This window comes from Enoplosus armatus, chromosome 7 (assembly GCF_043641665.1).
Source record: "Enoplosus armatus isolate fEnoArm2 chromosome 7, fEnoArm2.hap1, whole genome shotgun sequence".
NCBI classification, from domain to species: domain Eukaryota; kingdom Metazoa; phylum Chordata; class Actinopteri; order Centrarchiformes; family Enoplosidae; genus Enoplosus; species Enoplosus armatus.
Window position 1 is genome coordinate 10169007 of NC_092186.1, and position 22265 is coordinate 10191271.

The 22265-nt window shown below is 41.9% G+C and overlaps 1 protein-coding gene across 1 annotated transcript in view; it reads left to right on the forward strand.

Annotated features, from left to right (window-relative positions):
• Positions 1 to 22265, forward strand: part of yjefn3 (YjeF N-terminal domain containing 3) — a 38202-nt gene that overhangs the window by 11560 nt on the left and 4377 nt on the right. The window contains exons 2-3 of the mRNA XM_070909378.1: positions 14526 to 14634; positions 21931 to 22041. Coding sequence (XP_070765479.1) covers positions 14526 to 14634; positions 21931 to 22041 — 220 coding nt within the window. The remainder of the gene's footprint in view (positions 1 to 14525; positions 14635 to 21930; positions 22042 to 22265) is intronic.

The window sequence follows — 22265 nt, forward strand, 5'->3', positions numbered from 1 at the left end:
GCAAATGGCCATTCTAACCTAAATCTGAAGGACCACCCGCAGTGCCACAAGCATGCGCTGTCAGTCCCTCATCCCAGTTATGATGGAGGAGCACACTAGGCAACAGGGTGAACAAAATGTACAAAGGGAAACCTGAAAACACTACCATCAGGATGTGATGCAAACTCAGAATGACCACCAGTCACCAAGTCAGTAATCATACTTACCAACAGGGCGGCAAAGGCTAATTACTCCTGCTGATTCAGTAAAATCAGGCCCTTGTTTCAGCCACTGCAACGAGACAACAAGTTCCCCACAATGTAAACACCAACTGTCCTAATTCTCATAGGAGAGTGGATTGTCAGTGCAAAACCCACAGAGCCCAAACTCAATGTCGATGTCTAGCGCAGGAAATCATCATTGTTCCTCCTACACATCTGGATCAGCTTAACTGAGTGCAGACCTGGAGACGTATAAAGAAATGTCTCCGAAATGACCCTGACGTCAAAAGCTTTGATACGGCAGCTTTAACTTTAGCCTCTGGGTGTGTCTCCTCATCATGGCTACATCCTTTAGCAGTCAGTCACTCACTAATCTCTGTGAAGTTCACACATAACACTAACACACACACACGTACATAATGTTCATACATAATCATGGACAGACATTAATGCATTAATGCATGGATTTCCACCCACTCCTACACTGATTTGCAAGCCTGTAGATTTATTCTTTATCATGCACCTGAATCAGTAGCCATTGTATGTATAAATGTGGTCTCTGTTGCTCATTGATGCGTCTTCAACTGTTTACCTTTGTTTTGACCATTTAAATGTTCAAGCTAAATCTCTCTGGCTTCTGTTCTGTCTCTTGTTGCGTTTGCCTTGCCGGGGGGATTGGCACAAATTTGGCAGAAATTGTAACAGTCCAGCTGGGTTCATCAGCTGTTCCAAATGAAGGATGCTTTGATGTTGACTCATTTTTCTGTTTTATTTCAACTGGCATGCTTGTGTTAATAAACACAACAAACCTTAAACAAACCAGGTCTGTTATCTATCGCCACACTTGGTCTTTAGTGTCATACAGCTGGTGGATAAAGGCAGAATTATCTTTGCACTTTGATGATGATTTATCCACACACTGTCATTTGGGAGTCGTGTGTCCAGGTTTCCTTGTGGTCTGGGAGCTTTTATATGCAAGTGCTATCCTATTCTACCTAATGTTGCACAGGAAGGGGGAGAAAAGAGGTAGTTTTTGAAGGAGTAACAGTTAAATAAAGTTCCACTTTCAATTAAATTTCTCTCCATGGCACACTCAAGGTTGTGGTAATGAGATTAGCCAGCGTTCAGAAGATTTAGTAATGATCTAGTTTTTCATGAGAATATTAAGAATACTGCTGTTCTTGATGTCACTGAAAGGGTCAGTAACTTTAGACTGTGCATAATTGCCTTGACCAGTAGTGACTGTTGGCAGGAGATAAAGGTTTTCTTGATGGGGCTGTGTTACATCTAGCCTATTTAATTCATATTATGTAACCTGCAATTAAGGTACGAAAAGATTGCTGCATAACGAAGTGTATAGACGATATAATAACTTACTTTGACAGCAGTAAAATAATGTTCGCTGTGGTGGATCTCCTAATTCATTCAAGTTTGAAGTCTCTGCAGATGATTGTATTACGCTGTGGTGACATGTATGAAAGTCTATGAACAAAAACTAATGGCCCAACTCTAATAGCAGCTGGTTGGCTTTTACTGATACAAGCTGGTGGAGTAAAACTGAACTGATGAAGGTGTTTGTGTAGGCAGCAGTGACAGAAGGAAGCTTTGCATGACGGCTCCTCCTCCACATCACACCTCTGCAGCGTGCAGCTCACACATCTGCACCTCCTTCTCCTCCTGCTGCTGTTGCTCTTTCGCCTCCTCATAATTTTAGAAGATTGACTGAAGATTGACACGGACACGCACACTCACACACACACACACACACACACACACACACACACACACACATGCAAGCAGAAATCCATTACGTCTCAAATGCGACACCCTGCCAGGCTCCCCGGGCTACACAGCTTGTGTGACATTCTGTTCCTAATGTATGGGAAATGCCACATGTGCATACATTAGGCCTACAGCTAAGCCCGTCAGTGCAAAAGCCGTTGGTAGCCTGAGGTTACAGCTGCACACATGGACCTTTAACAGACAAACTTCTCTGTCAGTGAGGGATGACGCCAAGGGCGAAGGTTTGAGCAGCAGTCGGAACTTAATATGCATGTCTGTAAGTCGCGAGGCAGTTACATGCGCAAAGGAGATTGTGTGTCAATAACACTACACCATGCCACAGGGGCTGGCTAATTGTTTGTGTAAAACGGTGCTTGGCTGCAAAAGAGTTTCATGTTTGCGTGATTGACTCACATCAGTCTCGTCTTCTCAAGCTGGAGTTCAGTCCAGGTTTATTGGAACGCCCGGCAGCTCTGCTCTCATTAGAGGCAACTCACTGGAGCTCGTCAGCCTTACTTTCAACTCTCTCATCATCATCATTGTTTTTATTCAAAGCGTCTCTGAAGAATACTCTCTTCATCATCTCTACCATCAGCCTGGGTTTCTTTGCACTTCTCACACATTTCTCCCCGCCACCTGCCACCTGCCACCCAAGCATTGTAAACACACCCACACATGCGCCCACGCACACATATGCATGCATGCATACACACATGCCAGCGTAGCTGCGAAAGGTCGGCCGAATGCCAGTTTCAATGCCATGGCTCTCTGGTCCCTCTCATGGTTCCCCCTACTGCTGTGCTCATCAATTATACACAGCCTGCACATTGCGTGTGTGTGTGTGTGTGTGTGTGTACGCGTGCAGGTGCTCTTGTGCGGGGGGATGCAGTTGTGTCAGAAACAAAACATTGCTTGGTGTGAAGGCTTATGGCCAAGCATGAGGGTGGGAGACGCTGGGAGACTGTGGCAGTGTGTGTTTGAGGCTGTACTCTCATTAATATGCTCTTCACTGTTTATGTGCTTCGTGTGTTCTGTATCTAATTGCCTTTCAGTTGACCCACCTGCCTTTTTCTTATGAAACAGTCTCCATAGTTTGCCCAGTAGAAAGAAAAATGACTCAGGAGAGCTGGATCACACATTCGCATATGGCAGATAGACACACACACACACACACACACACACACACAGACACACACTCTCACAGGATGATTAGGTAGGAAAAGAGTGAGCAGTTTATGTGAAGCGAGTTCAAAGAAAGCCTTGCAGAGTTTTCAGCAGCAGCAGCAGAAGCATCTTCTTCTTTTGTCCTCCCCTGGCTTTGCCTGGGAGTTCTCTCATCTTGCCTTATATTGGCAATGCTACAAACTAGCCATAAAAGGTCTGAGCAGGAAGGGACCAGTGCTGAACATTTTTGAAATTACCCTGCTAAGTTTTCATCTTCAGCATCACCCCTGAACACCAAAGTGTTCATCTACCTCACTATTTGAGATGTTTTTGTGTGCCTCTGGAGAAGGCACACAAAACTGCAGACATCCCTGTTGCAGTGCAGGAGCAGGGCCCTCACTCCAGCACATGGACGTTGGGGGCCAGTATTCTGAGGGTTTTTAAAAAAAATGTTTTTGAGCTTCATTGTAGCATAGAACAGAATAAAATACAATCACCATAGTCACTGACAGAATTGACAAAATGGCATTCAGACCTCTTGGTGGGCCCTCTGCATGTCCTTCATTTGACAGCTGAACCTGCCCGGTACCCCCGCTGAGGGAGAAACTGGCAGGGGATTAGATGCAGAGAGGGAGAACAGGGAACAGACATGCCCTGCAGGTTCATAACACCTCCACCTCACTCCTAGCTCTCTATTTTTGCCTCAGTACAAAACAACATTGCATGTACAGTAGATGTAAACACCTTATTTGGAACCTGTAGTTCTCAACAACAAATTTAATTTCCACTTCTGTCAGGAAAAAAACTCTGATGATCTTTTCATTGCTGCTGATGCTGGTGTTCTGGTTTGTATTGAGCTGAGTTATGGTTGATCACAATGTTCTAGTTAATCCCCTCATGGCTCTCAAGTGTTTCATTTCAGATCTTTCTAACAGACTGTCTAAGTCTAAATCTCTAAGAATGAAAGTGACAGTGCTCTTGCTTTCAGACCTTCAAAACTCTCCAACAGCCTCTCTGAAGAAATATGATTTGCCACCTTAGAGAAATCCTTTGAACTTCTGCTTGTGTAAAGAAAACTCATGTTTCTCCGGTGGCTGGTGTTTGCCTTTGATGCATCTTTGTTTGGTCTTAAACCTGCAACAACTGCTAAACTGTTAAAACTCTGTAGAGCTGAGGGAAACGGATGATATTTATTTATGGGTTCATCACTACAAGCAACTCTTTCACATAACAGTAGCCATGTGAATCCTTGTTAAAATAAAAAATCCTGATTATATGAATATTTTGTCATAAAAATGTTGTGTCATAAACGAATGAAGTTTGGTGATTACTTACAGTCATATGGTGGACCCTAAGTGCAGTATAACACATACCTCATATGATGGCATAACAGCATAACCTACATGACAAAAAGGTTTCAACATCATCAGATGCAGACAAATTTGAGTAACCAGAATACACCCTCTCTAATTGATAAGTGATTCTTGTAGTACCTCACCCTCAGCTCCCATTCATGCAGTGAGTAATAACAATTAAACAGGCAAAAATGCAAAACCCTCATTATGCAATACCAAGGGCTTCCATTAAAAACGGTGATAAAATCCTCAAAATGTTCCTCCCTGGAGAAGCCAGGGTTTTGGCCTGATCAGCAGGAATATTGAATGTTAGAATTCATTGACTTTATATCAGCTACATTTTTAAATTGCAGTACCAAGCATTTATCTTCTTTTAATGTGAACGTTTGGTCAGGATTTCTCTTATTTCATATTCTACAGTAATATTTATATCTGTTAATGCACACATGTATTTGTGTAATTCTGTGTCCTTCCCTTATTTTTTATATCTTCTCATCCACCACGTTTGCCCTCCTGCAAAAGCTGTAGACAGAAGCCTCATGGGATTATACACTGACTTGAAATACAGCAAACATCATGTTATTCACTTATAGCTGGTTTCAGTGGTCCTATCAGTTCCCAGTCAACATTAGCCACATAATGATAGTTCACTGACACTGATTAAAAGCTGTCTCATGCTGCCACAGTAAAACATTGTGGTCTTAGTTTACAGCCTGGGAGAGAAGCATTTATTTAGACACACACACTGTGGGAAGATTGTCCTCTTCATGGCAGGGTTTTATTAGTCTCACTTTGTATCTCAGTATTGCCGGTGGCGGCGGTAATTATGCTGTTTCACGTTGTCCTCCTCTGTTCCCCACATGTGCTGTCTTTCCACCTTCCCCATCTATCCTTCATTTATTTTTTGTTTGTTGCCATAATAGTTTAGACCCATTTTAAGACCCATTATTGCATTATTGTGAATGCTTTGAGCACCCAATTACAATTATGAAAATTGAATTTTTCTGATAACATTCGAGACTGACCTCAAGTTGATTGTTTGTTACAACAGCCTTGATGACTGCTGCATGTTGAGGTCTGTTTCCTCCACACCATGATGCCACTCAGCAACACAAGTCCAGCTGAAAGATTAATCATGGCTCTGTGTGTTTACTGTCTGTTAGCATGTGCCATGTAAAAAATGTGTAGAGTTGGTTTGGCAGGTTAACTGACTGTTACTTTCTGTTTACAAACCAAGCACTGTAAAGAGAAACCAAACCAAATGTAAAGAGAAAGGGGTTGGAGTGCAAGGGTTCACCCTCTGGTAGCAGTCATTCTGGCTTTTTGCAACACAATTGACAGTTTTCGTGGGTGGGACGGCAGTGAGGGATAATGCCCTTGTCACTGTACTTGGATGTGTTGTTACAGACAGAGCATGAGCCCTCCCTGTGAATCTTGTCACTATCAGGTGAAAAAGAGGCCACTGGTGTCACAGTGGATCAACACCAGCAGAGATGATGGCTGCTGTGCAGGGAAATTGGACATTAGATTGATTTAGATTGGAATAAAAGGAAGGAGGGAAGGCATAGGCCCTGTTGAGACCTGGCACTAAAATCTGTCTCAGATCGATCAATCACAGCCAAACATGTGAACTCATCAAAAATTCATTGAGAGTCCAACCAAACCAAATCCCTACCACATTTGGAGGTGGTTGAGGAGGCACACGACCACACATAGTCTACATGTGTCTTAATCAACACATCAATTACATAAACTGAGGAAAAGCATCATATAACTGTGCGCCTAAATTTAAATTGATCTCACTGAGCAAGCAAGCTGACCGGTGGATGCTGACATGGACTTATTTTAGGTCAGCTACTGTATGTAAGCATTATTTTCTTGGATATAAAGGGACATAATGAACTCTTCTTTTCTAGCATGCTCGTTATATGCGGTCACATGGGAACTTTGTTGCTATGGCACCAGGGCTGTTCAAGGAAGGAAAATGAGGTCACCTTTATTCTTGTATAAGTTGAACCACTTTGCTGGCTGCAAAGAAACATTATGGAATTTTGAGGAGGAGAAAAGAAAGCTCTCATCACGAGTGGTTGCTGGATAAACAATAGGTAGGCAGGTCTGAACAGGGTCAGGGAGACAGACAGATTCATATATAATCACAGCCAGGCCAAATCTCTCTCTAAAGACAAGCTGTTCCTCCTGAAGCACAGGGCAACTGATGCATTGCTGTTATTAAACTTCAGGTCACTTAGTAACACAGATAGGTCATCAGCCTGTCGTGTCCTGGCCGGCGGCCTTATAAATTGCGTTAGCCATTCTGCTCTGCCTCCAGTACCTGGAGGACAAGACCCTGCTTCAGTGGAAACGAATCAAATGTGACAACACACGCCTCGTACTCTGTGATGCTGATGGCTCCTGGCCTTAAACTGAGGGAGCTGGGTCTAAAGCACAGGCAGAGGTTATAAATGGACATTCTGGATAACTAGATGAAAGGATTAAAGACCACTGGAGGGGGGGCATGGGATGATGTAACCTGTGGGCATGTGGGTGTGCCCTCGCTGATGTGTGTCTTTGTCTTGTGAATTTAATGTCAGAGTGAGATTGTGTGATGGAAAGATGGTTGTACAAACATAAATTTGGTGTATTCTTGTTGAATTTATATCCGCTTGTTTGCACATGGTTGGTGTTTGCAGTGCTGTTGTGTTGATGTTCCAGAGGCAGGTGTTTTCGACTGGGTTCAGGGGAGGGAGAAAAAGGAGAGTGGAGAGTTTGCGGGGTTCGAGGAGGAGTGTAATGGCTTCATGTAACTGATCGGTGTTGTTGGGACTTGACTAAATTTATGAGGAAAACCCAGAAAGTGTTGGACTGATTCATTCCTTCTCACACACCCACGTCGCTTACATTAATGTGCTTCGATGCATCTGAGTGTGTGTGTGTGTGTGTGTGTGTGTGTGTGTGTGTGGGGGGTTCTCCTTTTCCGATCACATGATCACATGATCAGCTAAAAATGAGGGATAAGTAGATCTGACTCATGGATGGACCTTTTTAGCTCTCGAGAACACACACTCTCACAGGAAGTATAACACAGTAATGAGCTCTCCAACACCTGTGGCATGTTCATATTTTATCTACAGGAGCACGGCTGCTGGGGGATAAAATGAGTTATGAGAGCAAAATGCAGGAGCCACTGATTGGGATTATCTAAAGAATGTCTGTCTCGTTGTGCCGGATATGAGGAACATGAGCGCACGGCTAAACTGATTAAGCGTGAATAGAAAGAATGATGCTACTGGAGACAATCGTATGGTTGTGACTGTGTCTCTCTCTCTCACAGACACACACACACACACACACACACACACACACGCACACACGCTACATACAGCCAGTCCTAAATTATTGCCCAAGGAGACTTGAAACAAAGTGAATCATGCCATCCTGATTTGATAAGAATTGAGCAGCATGAAGGGGCTCACGCTGGGCAGTTAGAATGGGACCATATGGAGGCACAAGGCCAGCTCCTATCTGCCAGCTGAGGCTGTTTATGAGACACTCCCACTGCTGCGGCACCTGATCCTCCTGTCCGTCATCGAATTATGCAGGGGGAAACACAATGCGTGTCTTTATGCTTCCAGCTATCTACAAATGTGAATGTTAGTGCAGTCAGACACTGTAACACCTCGTAATGAGTCATGAGTTTGGCTGGCTATGATGTGATTAAACTAATTATTCCAGTATTGTAGTAACTTCATGTAGTAAATGTTGATGCTGTACATCTAGCCAGGTGCTTCAAAAACACATCACCAAAACTGCATATGTTATGTATTCAGAGAGAGTCTGGGCAAAAAACAGAAACACTCTTCCATTCAGACACTATCTCATATACTGTTTTTCATCTGAGATACGCTTATGTAACAACCTGAATCTTGTTTTGTTTTGTACGAGTTATTGCATTGTTTTTCTTTGGAAGACAGAAATAGTGCACACTCGGCGCATGCATTTCAATTCAGAAAATCCTCCTCTGATGCGTCACTCTCTGCGGGAATTCCCATTGACGTTATTTTCCATTTTTCATTCCCCTTTTTTACCAACAAAGCTTGAGCTCTGTTCTCTAAACTTTAGGCAATCTGGATCTGAGCCATCCTGCGTTTCTCTGTTGCTCTCAAACCCCCCATGACTTTTCCTCTTTACATCGTCTCTTAGCTGGATGCTGCAGGACTTCATGGAGGCACACTCCAGGAGGCGTTACTGATGATGAAAGGTGTCCTGAGATGACACATGTTAAATTAGATGCACATACACACTGAGGAAAGCCCACTTATAATCTCGTTATAATGGCGGGGGAGCAACATAGTACAAGCAGTAAAGCTTTGTAGGACATAAGCATGGCCGTCCATCAGCATGATGCCAAAATCATGACCAAACCCTTTTAGCTGGAACATGGCTGAGTGTCCATAATGAGATTATCTTCAGGGTAATGACGAAAGTGAGGCTTAAAATGAGTAATGATAGGTCCACAGCCTCACCTCCCTGCTTATATGGTGGCATAAAGCTACATTTGCCTTCTGCAGTTTTCATCTAAAGGCATTCATCAGGTCAAAAACCTGTGTGTTAAAAAAAAAAGAAAAACACACAAGAAATTAAATCAAGTAGGGTGAGTCATCTCCCATGTGCTCTGTCAGTCTCTGTTTTCTCTCTCTCTCTGCGTGCCTCTTGTTGTCACCCCTCCATCTGCCATCACTCTGGTTCAGTGAAGTGCGAACCTTCATCAGAGTAGCTGTGATAGGGAGGGACAGAGGATGGCGGGATAGAGAAAGAAAATGGAAAAAGGGGCGAATTGAAGGCGAGATCAGTAAAAGTTGGAGATCAAAGCAGAGGGCAGTGGAGGGAAAGCACTAGTGAGGTGGGTGATTGAAAGCAGGAAAAAGCACAGAGGAGAATATTGGAGTTTCTTGCTGCACTTTTGTCAAATAGCTCGACTAAAGTATTTCTGCATCACGATGTTGAAGCTTCCTTTGACATTTGTCATATGAAAGATCCTGTTTTCTGTGTATTTTGTGGCACATTTGTGACCAACTTGCTTTAATTAGTATTTCACACTTCATAAGCATATTAATACACTTGATATGACTTACAGATGATTGCAGGAAAATAAATACAGGAAAACAAACTAAAAAAACAGACACCCTCCCCCCCTGCATATCATTTATCTACTCACACAGTCCAACCCACGCCTCCTCTTGCCGCTTTGAAATTCATAGAAACTTGACAGTTATCCTTACATCAACAGGCTAACAAAATCAGCAGCTATTACCTTGTCCTTAAGAGCGTTCATTATATGTGTTATATAAGCAGGTTTATTATATGTGCATATATGTTTTTGTATATATTTGGTGTCAAACAATATATGCAGCATTTGTTTTCCAATGAGAAGTTAGTTGGAAATTAAATCTCTTCATCTCAAATGAAAACACATCCCTGCTGGAGGATTTTCTTTCCTGAGAGAGGCCTGCTGTACACAACAGTGGTTATGTACTAGAACAGCAATTGTAGCGAACACAAAAGCTTTTCTCGCTGCGCTGTATTTGATGAATCATCCCTGTTTTCTATTAACTATGATAGACTGCAACAAAATAGATGTTAATACATATGGAAATGTCACAGATTAGGACAGTAAAGAGCACAGAAACAGGCATAAACAGAGTGGTTTCCTTCTTACCAACATGTTATTTGATGTTGTACTTTATTTGTGTTTAAAAGGCCTGAAGTATCATTAACAACTGTCGAGTGTTAGACAGAGGGGACAGGCCGAGAAGAGGATAGAAGAGGGCTGTGGACAGCACTGTGTTTTTATTCTCTCTGCCCTCTCCAAGGCAGGAATCTGACTAATAAGTTGCTGCTCTTTAATAGACCGGAACAGTTCCCCTCACACGCCTTCTTTCTACAAGTGGGGGCAGCTTAGTTAATTACACAACAGTAAATCTGGAGCAGGTAGCACGATCTCTTTCCATGAGGTTGCACTGGTGCAGAAGAGGATTTTGTAGAACATTCAACTACACTGAGATCAAAACAAAAGTCTTAACATAACATGTACTGTGGAAATTTTAACTGTGAAAAACACAATGAGGCCGCAAGAAAAACTTTTAATTGTTCATGAGAATTATTGCGGATTTGAACTAATGAATGTTATACCATCGTCCAGGAAAATTGTTTATGTTTTCTTCTTCATGTCTTTGTGAAAGTAACTTCTTGCTTTGGCAGGAAGCAGTTTAGTTTGTTAAGACCAATTCTACAGCCATGCTAGCAGCTCTGTGAGGTGCTATGAACTAATGTCACCGTTAGCATGCTAACATGCTCACATGCTCGCAATGCTTTTGTCAGGTATAACAACATGTTCGCCCTCTTTGTTTAGCATCTTAGCTAACATTTGCTTTGTTATTTTCAGTGTTAAGACAATTGTTAACAATGTGGGTTTTGTTTAGGCATTATAAAATACTATGTATTTATGCTCTTCATACAAAACAAAACAGACATTATCTTTCTGTTTCTCTATTATTCATGACACAGAGCGCCCTGCATAAATACAACTGGAGGTTGGAAAGATGTCGACTACACTTTGTCTTTGTCTTTCACTTTTAGTTATTTTAATCACACTCCTTATCTCACCAGCAGATCATGCTGGAAAGGTGGAAATTAGGCAAACTGAGAGGGAGGGGGTGGGAAATGTGGCTATTTCAGTCTCCCAATGTTAGAAAAATAAAAGCCCTTCTGATATTCAGTGGATTATTCACCTCTCATATGATACAAGGATGCTTCACAGCTGCAGCCTATATACAGTAACACATTGTTTATGAGCACTACAGGATAGATTTAGCATGTTTGTGCTCTACTTTACTTTCACTGTATCTGTTGCATGGCTCTTGCATTGGATTGCATTATATTTGATAGGTGTTTTTGTGTCCACCTACTGTATCGTATGTTGCTATAGTTTCTGCATATGAATTGTTAAACATAGCACCTCTAAACTATTTATGTATTGAGCTATTTCTCTCAACAAATATGCAATAATTAGAACTCGTATTTTGTATACTTGGTGATCGTCACACTTTCATCCACACATCATAATCTATTCATGTGTTGAAATTTACATTTTAATGTCTTTTTTATTTTTTTTATGTTTGCTGTATACATTCCCCATTTGCTACTGCAGTGTCCCCACAGGGACCATTAAAGTTTAATTTTACCTTATCTCATGTGTAAAGTAAACAGACTCATTAAGCAGGTCGTGATCACAGTTGAGCAGCGCTGCAACGAAGGTGACACACTGCAGGGGCACATCACAAGCAGCATGGGGAAATCAACTCTCCTCCTGGGGAGAGGCTGCTGGCTGCTGCCTGACTGTGGCTACAGGTGCAACAGAAGCTAATATTCATAAGGCCCTGTTTCTTCTGCAGCTGCACCACACATGCTCGCGCACACACGCCTACACATACATTTTTTTTAAATCAAAGGCAGGGTTATATCTGCATACCCGCTTTCCATTCGAGGCAATTTGGTGTTGAAGCTTTCAGCAAGGTCTTTTTTATTTAAAAGCAAAAATGGTTAGTTTTCCCGATGTACTTCAGTAGTTCAGGTAAAAAAAAATGCTTGATTAAGAATCCTAATAAGCATGATAAGAGCTGGTAATTGAAAAGACATGCAGTATGTGGCGTGAAACAGCCATCTGTCTGTTAGTCTGTCCTGAACGCTGTGTGCTGCTCCCTTGTGGTCGAGCCTCCTGACTAACACTCGCAGCTGTTAAGAGCTGTACACCCACAACACTTTGTTCTGTCAGTAATTTTAAGGATCAAAAGTAATCCCCTGTTCAGCAGCAGCGCTGTTACTGCGATGGTGTCAGTCCTGGGCTCAGAGTTCTCCACCATCCAACAACAGCACCACAGATTTGGGATTTTGAAAGAAATTGGATTTCCCTTGTTTTAAAAGGTGACAAATAAAATAGCCCGTCCTCATGTAGGATCAGTTATCAGTTAGGCTCGATAAAAACTGTAAAACGGTGCGGGTGATGCAAAGCCTGTGGACCGAGGTGAACTTTTCAAAGATCAACTTGTCACAGTGACTCAGGAAACATCCCTGAGGTGAGCCGTGGGTGACAGCTGCTGCTGCTCCACTGGCACAGGTAAATGCCAGAAGCCCCACTTGGATACACTGTCTTGCTGACACACACACACACACACACACACACACACACACACACACACACACACACTGCTGTGTCTTAAAAAACCCTAAAAGGCTTTGCATTAGTCACACTGTCACCACAGAGAAAAGGGACGAATGACACAGAATGAATGCATGTGTGCACTTTTCTTTAAAGACACATACGTAGAACAATAACAGAGGCGGTGCCTTTGTTTCTTCCTGGAAAATGGATAGAGCTGAATAACATTTACAGCATTATTGCTACATAAAAGACAAGAGAAAATGATGATTGAGTAACTAAGTGTTCCTTCATGTGGGCGCTCTCTTCATCTGTATGCATCTCTGAACGTCTAATATTGTATGCGGTGGTTGGATATAAACTAGATGTCAGGGTCTGATGTGTTATATTTACAGTTTCTTTTTATGGCGACACATGATGTAACAAGAAAAAGCACACACACACTTGCACTCACACAAAGAGTCTTGATCTTTTTTGAGAGGTAGAGATTTGAAGGAGAGCAGAGCGACCCAGGACACAATATTGATTTTGTGCATCGACACCTCTCTCATCTGCTCTTATTGGTCTGCAATTGTCTGATAAACCATCTTTAATAGGGGACACACAAATGTCACATTTGAATAACTTTTTAATCCTCATTCAGCTGCTTCAGCAGAGATTTGTCACGTCTCTCTGAGATGTTTTAAAGGTTTTTGCAAATGAAAACCAAAATGAAGACACCCAGTCTCAATAGTTCCGTATTGATATGTAATTGTATGTAAATGAGAAGTAATTGTTGTTTCATCATCCAGGTTTTCTTATTGAGCTGCAGTACTGAGGAGGACCACCAGGTGTCTGTAGAGTAGCAGGGATGTATTGACGTTATAGAATCAGATCCCAAATGAAGAGGGCAGACTTTTTTGATTTTCACGGCCTGCTTCTGCTTTTCATACTCTTGATAACTCACTGCTGTGCTGTCCTAACAATGCATTTGTCACACACACACACACACACACACACACACACACACACACACACACACACACACACACACACTCACCGTCAGGCTAAATGCAGCACCAGCAGGCTCCAATACAGCAGCATTAGCCACGCTGTCACCATGCAGCGAGGGCCAGAGGAAGTTCAGAACAAACACCTGTGAACATTAGATTACAAATATAATACCTACTGCAGAAAACACGTCAACGTCAGGTTGCTTTTACATATACATGGGCACAACATGGCACGTGTGCGCTGCTGTAAAGGCCACATGTTCTGTTTTGAGTTTCATGACCGCGCTTCCCAGAAGCTGTTATGGTTTTATTTATAGGTAGACGTTGACATATAGAAAGTCTTAAAAACCTTCCAGAGTCTCACAGCTACCCTGAGCCGACATGTGACAGCCACTTTAGCATGTATGCATGTAAACAGACCAATTTAGCTGTGTTGTAAATACCTTTTTAGTGTATTATGGGTCACTGTGTTGTTCATACAACTGCTCAATTACGTGTAATTTCTGTGTTGTGTAAAAACCAAATGTTACCTTGTAAATGCCTGCTGTATCTTATCGTGTTGGTCTGCTGTCAGCGCTACATTTGCACAGCACGTTCAGGCAGAAACGACATTTTGATTCACACTACAGATTCTCTGCTGGTGGGCTGAATCTTGAATTAGGTGTGAAGACTTTTAATGAGTCTTTTTGGACCACACCAGTGTCGACATGATTTTCTCCACTTGCAGTTATTCTGATGATGTTTTTTATTGATGACGGTGATGATGAATAAACATGATACCTCTCTTATCAGCCATATGTTGTTCTGTGTCTGACAGTAAAGGCGAGGCTGCAGCTATCGAGACAGAGCTGCTGAGGGACTACAGGTTTGGACAACAGCAGCTGATAGAGATTTGGGGACAAGCATGCGCCATTGCCATCACAAAGGTCTGCACGTCTTCTATTCTCAAGATCTCTCCTTCGTTGTTAGTCTGTATGTCTTTGTTTCTATCTTTCTTCTGGCTTGCTTGCGGTCCCTTCTTTACTGTAAGTATGAAGCAGAATGCAGCACAACTCTTTTCTCTGTTTTTAATTCATTCATAATCCCCATCCATCCATATCCATCCATCCAACCCTCCAGATTTGTGTGGTCATGCGATACCATCGCTATAAATAAAAGCTGAGACAAATTACATCATTCCAGCTTGTTTTTATTGCAGTTTTTGTTTTTATTGTGAAATGGACCTTTGCTTGAATGCTTTCAAAGCTCTTTTCTTTAGACCATTAAACCAGTGGCACCAAACACTGAACAGTGGTTGCCATTTACTGTGATGTGTGTATGTGTGTGTTGGGTCTGCATTTTAGTTTGTGTTTAGCGGTAACCAGCTATTCTTTTTATTTTGCATATAATTTGTGACACGTTTTCCATGAATTGAAGAGTTTTATCTTCTCTTCTGCACTGTCTTTGTATTGCAAGGTTTAACTCTACCAACATTTAATAGTTGTTTGAAAACGACACACAAAGCTTTCTTTTTGATCAGACCTTTCCCTGATCTTGTAGCTGTAAGGATTAACACAAATTCAATCAACCCCTTCCCTTTTCTTGTGATTTTCTTTTTAATCCACAAAATACTTTTGGGTAAATGGTTAAATCAAAGGAAGTCATGCACATTTTTACAATTACTGTCCTTTTCCGCATAAAGCCATCCAACCCAGAGCCACTGTTACAAGCTCCAGTCAAATAAAATCATGCTGTGGCCTCAACCAGACCACTCCTGTGCAAATCCATTTAATAGCCGACACTGTGTATCACTCAGCAAACCATTTGTAAAGGTCACTCATTTCTTCAGGTTTTTAGAAAAGCCGCTGCACATTCTGTCACTCTGAGCTTCAGCAATCAGCACCAAACTCCCAGAGAGACTGTTTGATTGTACACAAGGGCAAAAAGTCGCAGCTGCTGCTACTTACACTTCCCTAATTTGCATTAACTTCCATACAAAATGTCTGATTGTTATGGGGAGGAAATGTTCTAATTTTCTGTGACATTTACTTCCAAACATTTGAGCGGCTCACCGCTCCTGAGTTCACTCTGTGGCAGCGCTCCTCAACCACACCGGTCCAGAACCACAGCTCTTCTTCTCTGTGATCTGGACTGTGTCAAGCCGAGTGTGTGTGTGTCCATGGAGGGCTGTTAGGAACACATGTGGTTCCCTTTGGCCAGACCACTGGCTTGGTTTAACGCCACACTGGTTTCCTCAGTGGGCTCTTCAACAAGCGGTGATGAATAAGAGTCTGACTTACAAGACACATGAAACCTCGAGTTGCTGTCAGACGGAGGGATGAAGAGAAAAAGAAGGAAAGAGACAAAGATAGAGCAAGACAGAGGCAGAAACAAAAATTAGTGGTTTACAGGAAAAAGTTATGAAAAACACATCGACAAAAGTTATAACAGCAGTTTAATGAGACACCTTCAAAAGAGACAGACAGTCAGGGAAGACGGACATGCAGATAATACATATGCGGAGAGACATAAGACAAGAACATTGTTTTTGACAACGATAACACTACCACAAACATCACGCAATATCCAAGATATTATGATTTCTCAAGAATCAGGATTAAGAAAAATCTGTTTTCTTTAAAGGTGTGTAGGATTTAGTGGCATCTAGTGGTACTGAATACCGCTCCCTTCACCCCTCCCTTTCCCAGCGTGTAGGAGAGCCTACGGTGGCCTTCAGGTGCATTCGCACCACCAAATTCAAGCTGCCACTTCAACGTAAAAAAAGGCAAAAGGCCCTCTCTAGCTCTAGAGCCAGTGTTTGGTTTGTCTGTTCTGGGCTCCGTGGAAGAGGACCCGCTCCCTATGTAGATATGAAGGGCTCATTCTAAGCTAATGGAAACACGATTCTTAGTTTCAGGGGATTATATGCTAAAGAAAAGATAATTATGTATATTGTATTCCATTTCTGCCAATAGATCCCCTAAATCCTACACACTGGCCCTTTAAATCTGCAATAACTGAGTTTTTTGGCTACTTATGGCTATGTGTAATGTGAGAGGTGTCACTCGTAATGACAATCCCACAGAGAAATATAACCCGACTCTGCAGTTCCCCGTACTGTAGCTCTGTGGAGTGTTTTGGTGTTTTTCAGCTTGTAGTTGAAAACAGCTCTAAAAACCGGCTGCACGCTACCTGCCCAGCACTGAACAGACACAGTTAGCAAAACCCTAACCAGCTGGTGAACATGGTGGAGCATTTAGCTGCTGAAGAGACAGATGGTCGAGACCAAAACCAGAGCTAAAAGGAGAGTGAATACTTATATTCATCAGGTGGAAAAGGCGACCCCAAATGAATGACAATGTTGCTCTGTGTCTGCTGGATATGTAAAAAAGCAACTGTTTGGTAATACATGCGTCATATCAACTTTATAAGGTGATAATAAGTCATGTTTACAGCTTGTTGCGCTGCATCCAAGTGGCCAAGAAAAAACAAATCAATTAATGCAGGTTTAACTTTGTTTTAGTGTGATATATTAGTCATTATTGCATTCAAGCTTGGAGCTGATTAAATGCTCTCAATTGGTTTAATTTCATAGGATTTTTAATAACCACACACAGTAACACAACCATATATTGTTTAACCTAATAAAGCTATGACGTTCTTGGGGGGGGGTGAGAAATAGACAGACAACAGTTTAAAGAAAGTGAAATGGAAAATTGGGGGAACACGAGAAAGAAAGAAAAAAGAGAAAAGTAAAAGCAGAGACAGGGGGAGTGGCAGCATCAGTCAGAAGTAGAGACGTTGTGTTCTCCCCTCAGAGTGTGTGATTAAACCCACCACATCCACTTCCCCTCTATTATCATCAGCCACCGCTGGCCCCATGCCTGGCCCTCCACCAGCAGCCCCAACAGCGTAGCCTTACTAGACAAACATGGCCAGGACGCTGTGGATCGCTGCTGCCCACAGCCGCCAGCAGCACGCTACTGCTTACATGACATCACTGCTATTTCAGGAAAATTACAGTAGAAAGCGATGCAGACAGTCTGATTTCACTGCTGGCCTACTGCTGCTGGCTTCCAAGTATACCACACAAACAAGCATGTGCACACTCACACACACACACACACACACACACACACACACACACACACACACACACACACACACACCACACACACCTACACCTCTGGTTGCCAGATAGATTATAGGTTTTCTGTAAGTAATCCTTTTACTGTTCCAACAGCAGCAGCCGCAGCCACCAGGTCCAGACGGTGTGTGTGTGTGTGTGTGTGTGTGTGTGTGTGTGTGTGTGTGTGTGTGTGTTCTGTATCAGTCTGAGGCTTTTCAACACCTGAGTGGAGACAGGAGAGGTTTTTGTTACCACACAGCAATAAATGAGTCTATAGTTTACAGGAGCCCCTGGACTTCAGTTTGGTCTTCTAGTACAAATATAAAAGGCACTGTTTTTCTGCACATGAGTGAGTGTATTTGTGTTTTTAGGACCCTGATAGTGTTTTCCCAGGCTCAGTGTGTGTTTCAGGTTGATTGGAGGTGAAAGAACATGTGCCTTTAACATTTATTTCGAAGAGGTATTCCCTTGGAGATACAATCAAGACAGACATATTTTTAGTGTGTGAGTGTGTGTGTGAGTGTGAGGAGTGTCCTAGCAGTGCTTTTCACAAGACCCTGCACTCTTCCTAAAGCTCACTTAAGTGTTTGTTATTAATAAAAGTTATTACAAAATAAATACAAAATATTTTGAGTATGCCCTCTTGTATATTTTCTTTATTTTCAGTCTGGAAAACGTTGCTTTAGGCCTTAAATGTCGTGTCCACAGCAAACTAAGAAAATGTCAAATGTTCTACAGAAGAACAGATAAAAAGAAGCAACCAGATCACAAACCTGCTGAACAGATGCAACAAACCATCTGCCTGCACTTGTAGAAACCCACTACATATCAAAAATATCATAAATATCTCAAACACTGGAAAACATTTGAACAGGTTTATTAGCCTAAAACTGAGTCATAAAACCTTGTTTTTCTATACTGTGATGATGACTTTGTTGCCAAAGCAGTTTGAACCGTTCAAGAGTTTTATTGAAACAAATGACATTATTTTGGAATAAAATGTATCATAGAACTTAATATAAGAAAGAAGTGAAGCTATCATCACTACTGGCTAAACATCCATACAACTTTAGAGTGTTTTGGCTTTGGCCTTTTGTGTGTGTGTAAAAAAGCCCATGAATTAGGTCATAATTGCAAGTTTTTAATATGATGCTCAGATGGTGATGATGAGTACTTTTGGAATCCCTCTTTTTTCATTAGAAAACAAACTCCATCTCCTTTTTTGCTAATTGCTTTCACTTATTCAGTGATCGATCAGAAGGCTCAATGTCAGAATAAATGACTATAGGAAAGATATGTGTGAGAGTGAAGCAAGCTTCTGTTCCAAGTGAGATTAGACGAAAGTGCTTCAAAACACATCATAGCGCTGCCTGAATTGATCCAGCCTGCTCCCTTTATAGCTGCTTACCTTCAACAGTGTGCGGCTCTAATGGTTTCTCCAGCAGCATGAAATGGCTCCAGCACTGATATCAGTGATCCTCCCGACGGTCCTCAGCATTCAGAGAAAAGGTCATTAAACCTTCTGTTGGGAGTTTTTGTATGTGAACGCTGACACATTGTCTATCACCTTATAAAGTTGTTATGGCTGACGTGTCAACAAACAATCCAGCAGACACGGAGCAACATTAGCATTCATTTGGAGTTGTGTTTCTGGCCAATAAACACTCTCCTTTTAGCTCTGTTTTCCCACCAACTCAACTTTCTTTACCTTGAAAAATGCTGTGGTGTGTTCACCAGCTATGTATACTACTGAGCAAGTAGTATATAGTGGCTTTATCAGAGGAAAAAGGTTGCCTGCTGCAGCTGGAGACATGGTTGCGGTCCGTAGATCTGTCAGGAACTGATCATTCTCTGTGGGTTCATCACTACAAGTGGCCCCTTTCACAATACTCAAGGTCATTTGATATCTTGTTGCCATAAAGAATATTGATTGGTACAGCTTTAACTCTACTACTCTGCTCCTTTAATCTATAGATGTTTTATTTTAGTCACCTATATGGGTTCACAGTAGGGGACAGCACTATCAGAGGCGATTAGTCTTTAATAGCTGGTTGCAGTAACAGTTAGCATTTCCCTCTAGGGAGCAAGTCGGCACAGAAACCTTGACATTATGCCACACACACACACACACACACACACACACACACACACACACATATATATGCACATATCCACAGAGGGTGCCACTGTAAATTAACTCAGTGAGATGTGTCATTAAGATCAGGTTACACAGTGTGAGATCAAGAGCTTCTGCCTCATTAGATGTGAAAATTAAAGACTCTGTCCTATTTTGCTGTCGTCCACTTTTAGTCTCTACTTTCTGTGACTTTTTTTCCCACTCGGTCACACTCTGTATCCTCTTCCTCTCATGTAACGCTGTCATCACATCGCATCTCATTGAGTCTGTGTGATGATTTCTCAGCTGAGATAACGACTGCCTTCTCTTCTCCCGAATTCATCGCTCTAGTTAATGCACTCTGAGTCTAGTTATATCCAATTATACGATGTGGGGAATGGCCTAATTCTCCATATGAACTTTCTCCTGTACTGAATACATTAGTGGAAGTGGAAGCAAATGGATTTCATGTGCGGTGACACAATTTCAAGCTCATCTCCAAAATATGGAGGCCAAGGATCAACAATGTGAGATTTCATCTTTTTTTTTTTTTTTTAATGAACTTTAATTTGAATTATGTAACATTTTAAATTGCAGCCTGAAAATTATAGTGTAATTATGCTGTAATTGTGGTGCACTTTTATAATAATTTAAAATCATTACAGGGCACAATAAAACATTTACGGAGGACCAAAAGTCCTGTAATAAAAGGGTAACAACTTGTAAATTATGATGTAACTACCTTTTGAATTACAGGATACAGTAATGTGCTTATGAGAAGACAAAACAAAAAGCGTAGTTTGCCTCTAAAGTAGACAAGGTAAATTACAGGTATAGATTTAAAGGCCTACCACCTCATATTTGTTGGATTGGATTATATAAACATAGTAATTGCATATAAAAATAGTTACATCATTATTCATTTAGTGCTCAGTGAATAGAGAATTGTTAGCACTTTACTATAAGACTTCATGTTTTGTTCTATTAATACGTTATCCCGTAATTCTTTTATATGTGCCCCATAATTACAAAATACTTGCACTGTAATTTGCGGGCTGTGATTTTAAAGCATTACTGTGAACTGCTGTCATAGACTACTTATAATGGTGATAAAACTGGGCTAACTGGTCTAACGACTTGTGTCCTGACACACATTCATTGGACCGGATTTCCAGAAGTCTGCACAAACTGTCTCCCTCAGTTCAAGTTCTTCTTCTAGTTAATGAAATTATGCTGTGACCTTTACAAAGATGAACAATAATTCTTGTTTAATGTGATAGAGCAGAAACTCTCAGTTTAAATGAACAGGAAAAAAAACACCCTCAAAGCATCAGCTAACAATCCATAATGTGGCAACGAGTTCTGTGCTTTGAAGAGTCTGTGGAAAACGAAGGCCGACGCCTTTGGGGCTTTCAGTAATGATCATGACGGCGAGTCCACATGTTTAGGTGATGGAGATGAAAGATTAGCCACTCAGGTTGACAGTTCCGCAGGCGAATACCTGTCTCGATTAAGAAGGTGCACGGTGATTTACAAGGGAATGCAAACGAGGGGGATGCCAGCAGCCCGCTGCAGCCGGGGCCTGAGACGGAAAGTGTGTTATACATATATGGAAGCATCCCAGGGCGAGGACACTGGCATTTTTTCCACTGCTGCCAGGGTTATTTTAATGAGATTGGTCCATTTCTCGTAGACGGAAGAGACAATGGAGCTCGTGCCATTTCCACTCTCGTCTGGCATGCGTGGCATTCTGCAGTCAAGACCTCTGAGTATGATTGTAGTTCCCACGACATGATGAAGAGGCAGAGGCACAGATCAGATGACCTGCACGTCATAGGAGATAAATACTGATGAGCATCGATCTTAATCTTGCTTTTGTCTCACTATCAATAACCCCTTCTATTTTCTGCATCTTTTCTGTACATGTGTTTTATGCTTTTCCTTTCCTTCAGTCATCTTGTTTATAACTGCCTACCTCTTATTCTGTCTCTCCACCAGGCCTACCCCCTCAGCTCTCTAGCAAAGAAGCAGCCAACAGTGCTGGTGATCTGTGGTCCAGATCAAAATGGCTCCATTGGCCTGGTGTGTGCCCGACACCTGCGCATGTTTGTAAGTAAACTACAGTACAATGTGGCGTATGGGTAGCCAACAACACAGTGCATGAAAACCACTCATCGGCCGAGTAAATCCCTATTATATTATATAATATATAACAACACGAGAAATGATCCGTTGTAAAACACAGTCTGGTGCTCACCGAGTCATTTAGATGATATCACAATAGGATCCCCTAGGATCCCGTCAGCGCTTTACAGAATTACACTTCAGCTCCT